At 31.9% G+C, this 14,546-nt stretch overlaps 1 protein-coding gene across 1 annotated transcript in view; it reads right to left on the reverse strand.

The window, feature by feature from the left end:
• The window catches only part of LOC128174344 (multiple epidermal growth factor-like domains protein 10), a gene marked incomplete at its 5' end in the record, with an annotated part of 55,082 nt that extends 50,894 nt beyond the window's left edge, over nucleotides 1-4,188 (reverse strand). Inside the window, 2 exons of the mRNA XM_052839913.1 lie at nucleotides 3,448-3,672; nucleotides 4,116-4,188. Coding sequence (XP_052695873.1) covers nucleotides 3,448-3,672; nucleotides 4,116-4,188 — 298 coding nt within the window. The remainder of the gene's footprint in view (nucleotides 1-3,447; nucleotides 3,673-4,115) is intronic.
• Between the last annotated feature and the right edge of the window lie 10,358 nt (nucleotides 4,189-14,546).

Raw genomic sequence — 14,546 nt, forward strand, 5'->3', positions numbered from 1 at the left:
TTGGCTGATTGGACTAACTTTCTCTATATATTCCTATAACCCCCCCCCCCCAATTTGGCCCAATCCTAACCCCCGGGGGCATGATTTTCAAAGATTTGAATATACACTACCTAAGGATGCTTCCACTCATTTTTAAGCTTTCCTGCCTGATCTTCGTCTGAGAAGAAGATTTTTAAAGACTGTTCTCTATAATGATCCTATGTAAAATTCCAACCCCTCATTGTGGTCCCACCCTACTCCCGCTTTACATCTACACTACTTGAAGATGCTTCTACGTAAGTTTCAGTTTTCATGATTGATTGGTTTTTGAGACGATCTTTAATAGATTACCTCTTTATACACTACTGTATTGAAAAAACCCTGAGACTATCAACAAACCTTGAAGAAACCCTGAATGGCACTGAACAAACCCTGAGAGACCTTGAGGTCGGCACTGAGGGTACTGAGGAAACCCTGAGGGATCCTGAGTTCGGCACTAAGGGTACCGAGGAAACCCTGAGGGTCCCTAAGGTCGACACTGAAGGTACTGAGGAAACCCTGAGGGACCCCGAGGTTTGCACTAAAGGTACTGAGGAAGCCCTCAGAGACCCTGAAGTTTGCACTGAGGGTAATGAGGGACCCTGAGGCTTGCACTAAGGGTACTGAGGAAGCCATGAGAGACCTTGAGACCGGCACAGAAGGTATTGAGAGACCCTGAGGTCACTTTTAGTAGAAAAACGATCTAAATTATTCGATTTAAATATAAAATTATAAAAGATTCTCTTACAGCATTATTGTAAATAATAGCATTTATTCAAATTGTGATGTTTATGCCAGTACCAAAAATAATAGTCTAGTCATAATATAATTGTAATTCTAATTGTTGAGTATTTTTGAGTATTTAGCTGATGGGGGAGGTCATTTGCTCACCTTTTATAACTTACATTCAATGTCTGGTAATTTATATTATTTCTGTTTGAAGACCTCCCCTTATTGCCTATTTTTTCTTATTAGCAAAAAAAAAGGGCGGTATATACACGCAACTATTTTTTATGTTTTTCTATCAATCCTAGCCAGATCAATAATATTACATAAAATGATTTTTTTAATGATTATTTATATTTTTATTTTGTCGAAATTTCTTTTTAGCAACTCTAAGATTGAGTAAGAAAAAGAAATCATGTTCGAGTATGAACTTTATAATATTGCTTTATGATCTATCTGCCTCGTCTTTATCACAGCACAGAAAACAAAACTGAATCTTACAGATGATGTGAACTACCTACTGCAGGATTGTACACGTGACAATTTCAGTCTAAGAACGATGTTTGTGTAGTTTACCGTCAAACAAAATCTATTGTAGTAAGTTTTAAACAATCTATTGTATAGTGAAGTAAGTTTTAAACACTGTTTCATTCTACCCACTAGGTTTTCGACTTATTCTTTCAATCTTAATTACTAATAAAGGCCACAAATTTCAGTATATTGTTTTCCTTATTATTCATTCATATAAACGCTTAAACACGAAATAAATTAACAATGAAAATGTGTAATAAATTGAGAAATAGACCCAGTGCGCACCCCCCCCCCACCCCCCACATAAAGCAATAAATCTTATTTTCACGATTTTGAAAAGTTGTATTATTCTCCATATTCATTGGCGGATCCAGCGGGGGGTTCCGGGGGTTGGACCCCCCCCCCCCCTTCTCTGAGACATATGATTTTTTTTAAAACTTAAAATTCTAACTGGAAGGCAATTTTTCCCATCTGCAATTTAAATACTATAATTATCCAACATAAATGCTTTAGAAATCGCTTACTAGTATTTAAAAGATGTTCGTACAACAGACGTAATTTATTTCTTATAAACAACACCCTATTAATATTTCATTGAAGTAAAGTTATTAGTCAGGTTCCCGAGACTCCTCTGTTTTTATTATTGGGGTCCCCAATACTAAAACAGAGGATACTCGGGAACCTGACAATAAAGTGATCTTCTTCAGCAATCGGTGTTTATTTCTTTTAGTAAGCATGTGGACATTTTTTTTTAAAAATAACATAACGCATGCAATATCGCTTAGGTATTTTCTTCTTTATTCCTAAACAAAGTTATTGTACTTAATGAAACGCAAACGCAAAATAAAGTATAATTTTATGAAAGTTTTCCTTTCCAAAATTCACAGGATGAATCTCTGCCATTCAGTTAACTGAAAGGTGACTGATAGGTAACTGAAATGTGGCTGAATGGCATAGCTATGCCATTCAGTCACCTTTCCAGACCATTCAGTTATCATTCAGTTGACTGAATGGCAGAGGTTCATCCTGTGATTTCTATCTAACAGCGTAGTGCAATGAGTGTTAACTACGAATGTTAGTTATGAATTCAAATCCCGTTGGGGCTTCTATGATTTTAACCTTTCCAGAAAATGTTTTAATATATTTTTCGGTCAAATATTGTAAAATTTGATTTTTTCTTTAAACTGGTGAAAGTATTTGTTTATAATTTACTTTTAACCCCATTAATATCGACCCTACCACCTTAACTATTGCTGAATTTTACACGTTTTGATATTAATGGATTGGAACCAGCCCCCCCCCCCCCTTTCAGATATTGCTGGATCCGCTTCTGCCTATTGTCAAGTTTGTTTTACAAGGTTGCCCCCTCCCCCTTTCAAAATCTATGTTACGTGCACCCTAGTTCCTATTGAATAAGATAAACAGCTGTTCTCTTCTATACACCCAGCATCAATTACAAAATTTGGGATTGCTTTTTTTTAAAGATCCATGCAAGTAGAAATTCGGAAGTTTTGTTTTCAAAATGTTGAACTTTCCGGATTTAGAAATATTTTCCACCCGACTGAAATTGATATTTTTTGTTACCGTAAATGCCGATACAGGGTAAGGGAGATTCCGAGGTATGTATGTCTTGTATAATTTCAATGAAATGACCAGTTAAAGAATTCAGTTGTAACCTAGCACGGGAATCACGGATATCCATTTTTAGTGTTTATGATGTGCAATAGAGACTGACAAATTGAATCAAAATTAATGTTTATACATGTACATGCATATGAACTCGTCGAATTAAAAGACTCCTGGCATATCATTTCATTTTAAGATAAAAACAATCATATATTTATTCTAATATAGTAAATTTAGCAAACTCTTGATTCCATTTTCTAACTTTCTCTTTAAATGTTATTTTAATTTAAAAGTTATTCATGGATTTGGTCTTTTGTTTCATTTAACATTCATGTTCATTACAGCCATTGACACAGTTTAATTTTGTTCAGTTTCAATTGCATTAAAATCAACATTTTCTTGGTATTGCATCTCCGAAACTAACAAGGAAAATCATAAAAAGGTTTATTATTCTGAGAAAACAGAATTGTTAACATGTAAATAAAACGCGTAAAATTATGCGTTATGGCAGTTTATACCAGAGATACTTAATAACTGTGACTATACCAGAGTTTTCCGTCCTGAAGTAGATAGTAATGTGATGGATACTGTTGATGCTGGTCAGGTTCACCCACCAGGTGGCGGTTGTTGATAACGCTGATACAGCACATTGACCACCGTTCCACTTCAGGTCAGATTTACGTCCGTCCACAGCGTTATTTGCTTCATATCTGTCGTCACCTGGTATGTATGGGTACTGCTGGTATGCTGGTTTGTTCAGGGCAACGTTAACTGTAAGCAAACACACACCCAACACATACATTACACATATATTATCAGATATGGTATAAATAACATTTAGATGTTGATAATAAGTCTTGATCTGTGGCAAATATACTGTTTCATTTATGTATTGGTCTATTTTTTTTTTTTATAAAATGCAATTCATTAAAAGAGAAAAACAGAAAAGCATACACAGCCTAAATACACTAAAAAATAGTTTAACATAAATAAAATTTATTTTGTTTTCACAGTATGCATGTATCTATATTGAGTGTTACACATGGAAATGCATGTACATGTAATAAGGTTATAAAATATATTATTGATAAGCAGTATAGGTAGATACCCGTCTTGATTAGAATGTTATACGTTAATACAAATATTGAAATTTATGAAAACTATTATTTAATACCATTGCAAAGTAAGATGACCTCTTGTGCATGTAATCTTACCATAAGCCTTTGAAATCGCCAAATGTCCCATGTAAAAAATCACAAATAACATAATCATAAGCAAACGTATAGAATGAAGTCAAAATTCAACTACGACGTACAACAACTGACCGGGATTCCTATTCCATAGTCACTTTTATATAGGAAATAATTACAGGAAACAAATGTTTAGTACTAAACCAATGAAGCCGAAACAGGACAATGTCATAATTAAAAAAATGCACATGTACATAATTTTAAAAAAAAAAGTACTATGACAAACCCACTAATGGTACCCCCGCCAGAAAAGTAGTATAACTCAAATACATCTCTTTTAAAGGTAAATGTTTCACCATTTTTTTCTAATAGTGACCAAAGCTTTAGATCAGAACATATTTACTCGTCACAACCAGTCTTTGTGTTAACAGCCTCTAATTATTTTCCAGGTTAAGATATGGCTCGGACAGGAATAATGCATTTTCTTAAGCGGGACCTTGAACTTGAACACCTGAACATGGTTCACTTTCCTGAAACACCACCAGATCTTACTAATCGGTGTATGAAGAAAGAACGTTTGATATTTTTTTTTATGAGAAAGGTAAAGGCCCGAAACAAATTATTAAGGGTGTTGTTTACTCAGGGTTTGAGTTCTCAAATTCAGATTGTCATAAAGTTCAATGTAATGAGTAAAATTTGTTCTAAACAAAAAAAGTATTAATAAAATGAATTATTATTGACAAAACATTTGATATTTTCACTTCATTACGTAATTAGGCTCAACAAAAATAGACTTTTAGCCAAACAGAGGAAATTCGGACTAAATTTTGCAGATTCTGTTTTCCTCTAAAACATTTTTGGCAGTACTCTAATATTGAAAGTTAAGATTTTATATTTTAGTCTATAAAATTTTTCATATTTTCTGCTGGTTTTACCTCACTTATTCTTAAAAATAATTGTATGCCACGAATTGCGAAAATATTAAAAAATGCTTAAAAACGATAAAATACACCATATCTCAAAATTTTGATCATTGATCTCATATAAATTTTATGCCAACAGAATAAGCTCAATATAAGTAGTTCAATGCTATAAATGTTTTTGTATTATCATCATTCAATTTTTTTGTAAACTTAGATCAAAAAAGGGGTAGGAATTTGAAAACTGATAGAGGAAATTCGGACTGAAATATTTTTTCAAATTGTAGCTGAATTCTTAATATTTTGTACCTATTTAGTGCCACTGCCATTCATAAAATGTATTACACTTTTTAAAGTGCTTTATTATTTGAAATATATTTACAATTAAGAAAATTTCAATTGTAGTGTAAAATTTTATGGGATTTTTCTTGAATTTTCAAAAAATATTCAATGGCCATTTACTCAAAAAGTAGGTCATTGACCTACTTTTTTGAAAGTGAAAAATAACACTACAATCAAAGGTCTATAACATACAATAGATGGGGTTTCATTATCATCAGTAGAATTTTTTTTCATTCTGAGTAAACGTCATCCTTCAGTTTTTATTTCCAATGACCTTTAACTAGCAAAAATATTTGTGAGAACCAATGTTTTTTTTTTTTAATTTTGTCTCAGGGATGAACGGACTTCTAAGGTCCATGTAAGTATTACTTATTATGTAATAGCTCCACGGTATGGACTCAAGGTTGACACAAGATTCCCATATTTTTTTTCTAACTTCAGAAAATTTTATTAGATGCACTCAACAGAGCTATATATAAAGCAATGATGCTTGACAGTGTGTCATTTCACAAACAATTATTTGATTGGTTACTTCCGTAGAAATACTATTTGATCTGATAAAGAAGATCTTGAGGAGGAAATGTATTAAGGTAGCTCGCGGGTTTACAAGCTTGTGAGGTTCATGTAAGTATTACTTATTATGTAATAGTTCCACGGTATTGAACTAGATAACCATAATTTGCGGGTTTTTTTTCTAACAACATAATTCTTTTTAGATGCACTCAACATAGTTAAATTTAAAGCAACGATGCTTGACAGCGTGTCATTTCCCAAACAATCATGTGATTGGTTACTTACGCGGATATCATATTTGATCGGGTAATGCAGATATTGAGAAGAATATGTATTAGATTAAAAAAAGATACACATGTAACACAAATTAAATAGAGATAATCGCTGTGCATTACTGCAAATTATCTGATCTAATTATGACTTATTAATATCAACTTATTTCCATTAGAAATATTTTTTCACTAGCGTATTTTTTTTTAAATTGTCAAACATCCCAGACGTCTTAAATTATTTCTTAATTATGAAAACGTTATGGTAGAAAACATGGCATACCAGCTCTTCTGTTGTGCGACCGTTATTTACTATCGACAATCTATTTAGTTTACCTTACTTTTGCTTTATCAATATTGACATTCTGGACAAGATTCTCGTATCAATATCTTATGAATTATGGTTATTAATGATGACATCTTAGGGTTCTTTCTATTTCCATTTTCATGAATATGTTTCCTTAGAAAAGGAGAAATCTCGAATCGCTCACACCCAAAAGACCAACCCAGCTACTTTTGAGGCATGATTCTATCAAGACCACAGCTAAGATGGGCGTATAATCATGACAACGATCCGATGTAAGTAAACTCCTCGGAAGAAATTCTTTGCAGCTACAAAGCAATTATCAGTATCTGTTTTACTGCAGGAGCAAGGTGTTGTCCGGTGCAAGCCATGCGACATTTCTTAGTGTATGACGTGCAGTGGATCAGCCGTTGTTTTGATAAAAACCAAGAAGACCGTTATTAAGATAAACAAAAACAAACTTCGAAATGTAAATAAGTCTTCGTCAAAATGTGTTCATATACGATGAGAACATGCCTAAACTAATGCATATATCTTTTTCAATTGTAAAATCACGAAAATAATGAAGCTGTACCAAAAACACGCTAACACAGGGAAGTCGATTGAAAACAAGAAAATATATAAATACATGTAATATGATGTACCATTCTGTTACCGAACCGTTTTCACAATTCAGGATATATAATTTCAACACTGATATCGATGAATATTTAAACACAAAGGAATTAAAAAAACAAAAACAAATAAATGTGTTTTTTAAAAACAAAACATGCTGCTGGTACTAAACTAAACATATTGAAATAAAAGTATATATTTTTTTGAATATCTGAACGGATGAAAAATGAGTTTGCTAAGTCCTTTTTACTCATTCAATCCAATTAAAATTGATTTGATGAGCTAAATAAATAGAAAGACTAGCGATAAAGAAGGGTTTGTTGTCTTGTTTGAAAGAACATTTGGTTATGACATGGTATGTGGTCTAACACGTATACAATAACAAAAATGACAGTTGTATGTTAGTATGCAATTTTTATTTTGTGTTATAGATTTTGTTTACACAAGGGTGCAAAAAACGGAACGAAGAACTTACAACTGTTCAATATAACGCTTCTATAATTGTAGATCAATTACCTAGTGCTAAAGCTAGTGAATGTTTATTGAAAAAATTCCTCAAAAGTGTCCACGTCCATCAAGGTTTTCTTAATCATATTAAACGAGTTGAGGAGGTGACATATACAGACAGTTTACCTGCTGTTTAATCAAATTCAATGTATTCATGTATACATACATTGTTAGATAAGAACAAGTCATCCCGGATAAGTGAAATCTTACATCTATTTGAAATGCACGTTATACTTGAAAGATAACCATGGTATTACAGATGATACGGTATGTATTGCGGGATGTAGGAGTTAACGATTAGTTAAAAGAGAGGCTAACCATTTCAACTTGTATGAGGGAATCCTCTACATTTATGTGTATCAAGTCATAATTTCTGCATCCCGCGTAATTCTACGAGTTGTAAAAATGTTTTGAATCAAAAGTACAATTAATTGAAAACAGGTAATATTTTTTTTTGATAAAAAATATAGACTTAGTGTATATCAGACATTTTTTTTATGTAAAAGAGACGATAATTTGAGGACAACATTACTTTTACTAATATAAAAGTCATAAAACTGATTTAAAAACAACGAGAGTAAAGTGAACATGCTGAGTGTTTTTCTTTCTTATGTTCATGTACACGTACACTTATAGTTTACTAAACATAACCCAAATTTTAAAACGAATAAACATATTTGTAGCTCCACTCGTACCCGTACATGTTCAAAGTTTAACCTTTCCAATTTTGCTAATTAGATTCGACATTTTGTTCACTGACCTTTTAGGGTGGTAATTTATAAAGCGTAGCAACTGCATTTTATGAAATTAGTGATATGCACATAAATAAACTGATTATCTCTTTTGGGAAAATTAATTTAGCACTCTAAATAAAATAAATAAATAAAACAACAAAAACAACGAAATCCCACAAAAACAGAGTTACCTTGTGATTTCTAAGTTTAAAAATGTGTACATTAATATTTACAAATGATTACGTAAACGGTGTAAATAATGCAGTAAATCTTCAGGATAAGAAACATGTAGAGCAAACATGATACTAGACAGTGCACCTTAATTGCTCTTCTAATAATTACAGCCTATTTTTGTCATCATATTTACAAATGATTACGTAAATGGTGTAAATAATGCAGTCAATCTTTAGGATAATAAGTATGTTGAGTAAACAAGATACTAGACAGTGCACCTTAACTGCTATTGATTCTACTAATTACAACCTATTTTTGACATGCTCTATACTTTGTTCAAACCAGATTAGATTATTTTCAACTTGTCCGTTTTATGCTTACATAGTTTATCCATATAGACGTATAGTTGTGAACAAAATATGTTACTAGTTACCAATTGTTCAGCTTTGAAGTATTCATAACAATAGGTTGTGTGGAAAAAATGTTAGCTTTGACATATTGAGTTGAAATTGTAATAAACAATAAGTTGTGGAAATTAAGAAACGGGTTAATTGCAAAGTTCTGAAGGCGGCAATCCACATTTTAATGACTTTGTGATAGTTCAGGTTCGAGAGCCGATTGAAGAATGTCAGTATTGATTGTGTCCATTGTCCATCACATACTTTTGTGGCTAGTTGAATGTACACAGGACAGCAAAAGTAGTTCACACCAATACAAGAACATATGCCTTGCTTTTGATTAACACATTGTTGTCCCATAGTATCGTTTTTAGATATTAAACATAACCAAGATACATTAATAAACCCTAAAAAAAGGAAATATTGCATATGCAATTGCATCAATGACAATTTATTCGCCATGATTTTGACAAATTATAGTTTTATTGTGGATTCAGTGTGAAAGAAAAAGCACTCTGATATTATGCTTCAGGTTTTTTAAAATAAATGTCTCTGCTTATTGCATCAACGGTATTATTCATGTGAAGGGTTAATTTCTAATTAATACAAAAGTAGATACGTATATTATGCTTTTGTAAGTAATATACAGAGCACATGACGACAGCCACTTCCTTTGTAAACAAAACAATGGTTATCTCCGCCTCTAATGTCAATCACTTGTTTGAAATTAAACATTCCGAGCTGCTTCATAACTTTATAAGATGAATACTCTTTTAATATCTGTTTTTGTCTAGATCACGACCATCAAGGTCAAGATCTAGTAAATAAAAGGTGCCTACAAAATTATGAAATTTAAGATATAATTCTTTTTATGATAACTTTGTTTAATGTGGTGTATCGGGGCATACATTGTAGGCAAACACACTAAATAATCATGTTTTGCACTGTCACTTTCTATGAAACATAAGTAAATAAGTAAACTGTTTTGGGGGTTTGTACATTTTTGACTCATGAAATATACAGTCCCCAAGAACGGTATTAAACAGTCTAAAATGGTATCATTTTACATTGTGTAAATATAGGTATCGTAATTATTTTCCCGATGAATTAATAAAGAGAGTCAATTTTTCTTTCACTTTCTGCAAATTCAAAGTAATTTTACTTATGAATGGTACTTCTCACACCCAATGAATGGTGTTCTCCTAAATGTAACTAATACTCTATAACATATGAAAGCAAAATCAAGTTCAAAAATTGCTATATAAAAGACCAACTAAAAGCATTATGAAGAAGAATTCTGAGAGTATTGCATAAGCAATACACGTCCCCTATCGGTTTGTATTATTCTATGAAAGCTTCGAAGCAAACAATTATGTCAAACTATTTTAAACATGATGTTATGCTTTCATCAGAGATAAAATCAGAGGAAATTCAAACTATATAGTTGATATATAAATTAAATACAAAATGAGTTAAACAATATTCTTTATTTTATCTCCTGTAATTTTGCCAAGTTCATTAAGTATTCGCTGTTGAAAGTGCACTGTTATGCACAATATCATTTACTCCTTACCATCTTCTGTACCCCAATTCAAACCAAATAGTTAAACAGACCAACCCGATAACCAACCTGATTAAAATAATACCCCTCCCCCCCCCAAAAAAAAAAAAACCCGCCAATTAAATTTACAACACACTGCTTGACACTATTTTACGGAACGTTTATGTTAGAAATAATAAAGGGAATGGTACAATGCACGCACGATATTCTTACTTACTACATACTGGTCTCGTTTATTCAATACACGCCGTACCCTATTACAAACCCAAACATTTACAAAAATTGGAATATAAAAAAAAAAATTTCTTTAAAAAATGTCAACCAGACCCTACAGAAGTGTAAACATGATCTGGAGTTTAACATTTTGAACTGTTCAGCAAGTTTCGTACTATTCCTCAAACGCAAACAGAAAATAAGTGTGGAAAACTGAGGACAGACAGACAGGCAGACAGATTGACTGACGGATGCAGATGAAAGCTATTAATTTTACTCATACGTTTTGTAAATAAACTAAAATCCTGCACAATCTTTTTAAACAACGTGAAATGTTTTCCAAAAGCTATTTTTGAATTTTAACTTAAAAGTAATTATCTTGAAAGTAATTAAAAATTAACTTAAAAAAGAACAAAACCAAACCTGAAATTGCAAAAATGATTTTTAAAAATATCAGGCATTGTATCATGTTAATGTGCTGATTGTTAATATTTGCGCTTATGCTGAAAATCCTCTAGTTTTCTAGATATGCTTCAAAGTCCGATGGTCTGTACAAAAGACCGATCGTATCGCGTCGATGCAGACGTCAGAGGGCGGAGTAACACCGTCTGTGATGTCATGTCATAACGATGGGATGGTAACGTCGAATTAGCAATTCAAAATCAGCAATATAGGAGAGACAGGCTGTCCAGACGTTCCATTCATGATACATTGTGATAAAGTGAAGAAAAAGAGAATGACAAAAAATCCCTATGCATATTTATTTTTTGTTAAACGTATTGAGAAGAATTTATATTCGGTATTTTATCGGAAAGAGATCCAAATAATCCAATGCACAATATATGGCTATCCAGCATAATGTAATTAATGTTGACAACAAAAGTGCAGCAATAAAATGATATACATTTCAGTTAACTTTCGCCCTGTTGTTCTGGTTTCTGAATTAACTACAAGGCGTTATTAGATATTTATTTATAGCAAAATAAGATCATGTTTCAACCTATCATTAACTAATAAGATATATCAATATATGAAGATTGCCTTAAATCAAATTTTGCAGAAAGCTTATAATTAATTGTGTTGTACATTTTCTTCTGCTATATTTTTGTCCGTCGTTGATCGTTCTTCGTCTTTCGTAAACTTTTGAACATTTCAGCTTCCGCTCTGAAACTGCGGAACCAATTTCAACCATATTTAGCATATATTATCTGTGGGTGAAGGAAATAGAACAACGTTTTGAAATGCATGGCCCCTACCTCCCCCCTTTTGGGGCCCGAGGAGTGAGGCTATAACCACCAACATTAATGCAATATTAAAAACGTCTTTTATCCTGGACATCAAGCTGTCAACCTGCTGGCATGCTCGTAAAAAACATTGAACTTCCTACCAACTTGTGAAATTCATGTCTTCTTGGGTTCCGGCGATATTACGGGATCTAATAATTATATAGTGAAACTATCATGAAATCTTTTCCTCTGATCTTTGGTATTTAGCTCAAGATCTAAATACAAAATAGTGATGAGAAAGATTGCCTCATCCAAAATTGTGATTTTTTAGGTCAGGGGTTCTTGTGTCAGGGTTGAACTCCAATTAATATAAAGTGAAAATACACTATTGTATTTGGAAATCATCTCCTCTGCTCCTGAGTATTGACCAAATGATATATAAGTACATGGTTTTGATAAGAAAGAGTGCCTCGTCCAAAACTGCAAATTCTATAGCTCCCTGGTGAGGGGTTCTAGTGTTTGAGTGGGGCTCTAAATGAACGCAGTAATTCTTTGAAAATCTTCTCTAATCCAGTGTATTATTCCGATAAATCAAGTACAAAGTTATGACGATGGGGGTTTACTCTTCCCAAATAATGGATGTCATGGCCCCTGGGCCAGAGGTTATGGTACTAAATGACAAGACTCGGTAGGATAGTGTAATTGCGACATATGATTTTGTTTTGTACATAAGATTTATTCAATATGTAGGCTATGCTACAATTTTTAAATATATTTTTTTAAGAATTTAGAAAGTTCATTGGATTATACAATCGAGGAACTATAATGCGTCTGTACACTTCCGTCCTACTATCATTTACGCAAGTGCACCGTAGAGTGCCCATTTTGAAGGAAGACTTCAGAAAGAAACTGAAAGTATTCATTTTATTCATGTTAACGCTTTATCTAGATCAAGATCTTGCATCAGAAACGGTTGGTATAAGTTATAGCAACTTATACGATTTGAATTTACTTAATGTGGAGACATCATGGTATTTTTGTTTAATTTTTGCAAATATTGCATAAATGATACACACTCACCTTGATACCTCCTCCCAAAATTTCAAATTAGGAAGCTCTTATCTTATAGAAGAAATTAAATATTTATCAGAGATGTGCATAGTACCTGCTCCTTTTTTTGTTATTTATAAGTAGAATTCAAGGGAAAAAACATAAGTTGATTTGAATCATTTCTGTGCAAAACATTCCATATAGGGTACATTCTTTGTCTGAATACTAGTAACTCCTTTTTTTTTTTTAAATATCTGACTTTTATTTTGCTCATCAATTGTACATCATCGAAAATCTTTATGTAGAAGATGTATACACACACTCAGTTTTTGACACTGTTTTGTTTAATGCTTTTTGTTTACTTCTATTGCATTATTTTTCATTGTTAAATGTTCAACATGTATGTATGTCAAGCAGTGTGCTCTTTGGTCTTTGTCTGTGTATGAGTGTACAATAGGAGGGGGGGGGCATTAAGGTTTGTATTTTTTTTTTTTAAACAATTCCTTCTTCTTACCTCATACTGGTTTAGATAAGATAATAATAACAACACACTCCTTTTTTCCTGAAAGAAAAATTATCGCACATGAATTTGTGTTCTTGTGTGCTAACGCTGATATTGAAATCAAATAACTTTAAACGGTTAGAATGAGAATTTAAAACTTAATGGAATCATCCAAAAGAATCACATTTTAGTGTATTAAATGGGTTTTTTTTTACACGTAAGAAGAGATTCAGATGTGCATTTACTATTTAAACAAATCAGTAAATTTAAATTATAACACTGTTTAACATTTAACAGATATTGTCAGATTCAGGTACATTACTGTTTTGTGTCACAATATTGAAATTAGAAATTTGTAAATTGAGAGATATTGCTGTTTTGCTTGAATGCAAAAAATCATACGGAACTGTAATATTGTATTGTAATATTGCGGTCGCAAGAATTCCACCTTCTGACAAAGATAATTATCCGGTAAAACAATTATTTTGTTAAACCGTTCGTCGAAATAATTTTATATGTTAAACCTAGTTGAATTACATTCTAAAACTTAACGTATTTATGTTCAGAGATTTATCTTGCCTTCCCATAAAATCGTTTCTTTTTACGCTCATTTCATATTATTAGAAAATATCTTAAGATTAGGTCAGAATTTGTTTTTGTATTAATAACGTTAGTTAAACTGATTATATTTTTTTAGAATAAAAAATGGATAGCCTTATTAAAGAACAAGTAATAACCCGAAGAATATAATGTAGACAACTAATTTGAAACACCTTTTTATTTTAGTTGTTAAATCAAAAAAAAAATATGAAGCTGTACAAGGAACAAGCTAATACAGGGAAATTTATTAAAAAAAGATAAACAGACATTAATGAAAATAAAAACATGTACCATTTTGTAACAGTACTGTTTTACCACTAAAAATATTTATATTTAACATCGACTTAAATGAGGATTTAAATTGATTTGTACGAGGAGCACACTAACACAAGGAAGTAAAAAAAGTGAAAAGAAAGGTACATATTTATTTTCATAACAATGTAAACCAACATCTAGAACAAACGGAAATGGGTTGATTTAAGTGTCTTTTTGTAATATCTGAAAGGATGATCAATTTATTTACAATG

The sequence above is a fragment of the Crassostrea angulata genome, chromosome 2, assembly GCF_025612915.1.
Source record: "Crassostrea angulata isolate pt1a10 chromosome 2, ASM2561291v2, whole genome shotgun sequence".
Lineage (NCBI taxonomy): Eukaryota > Metazoa > Mollusca > Bivalvia > Ostreida > Ostreidae > Magallana > Magallana angulata.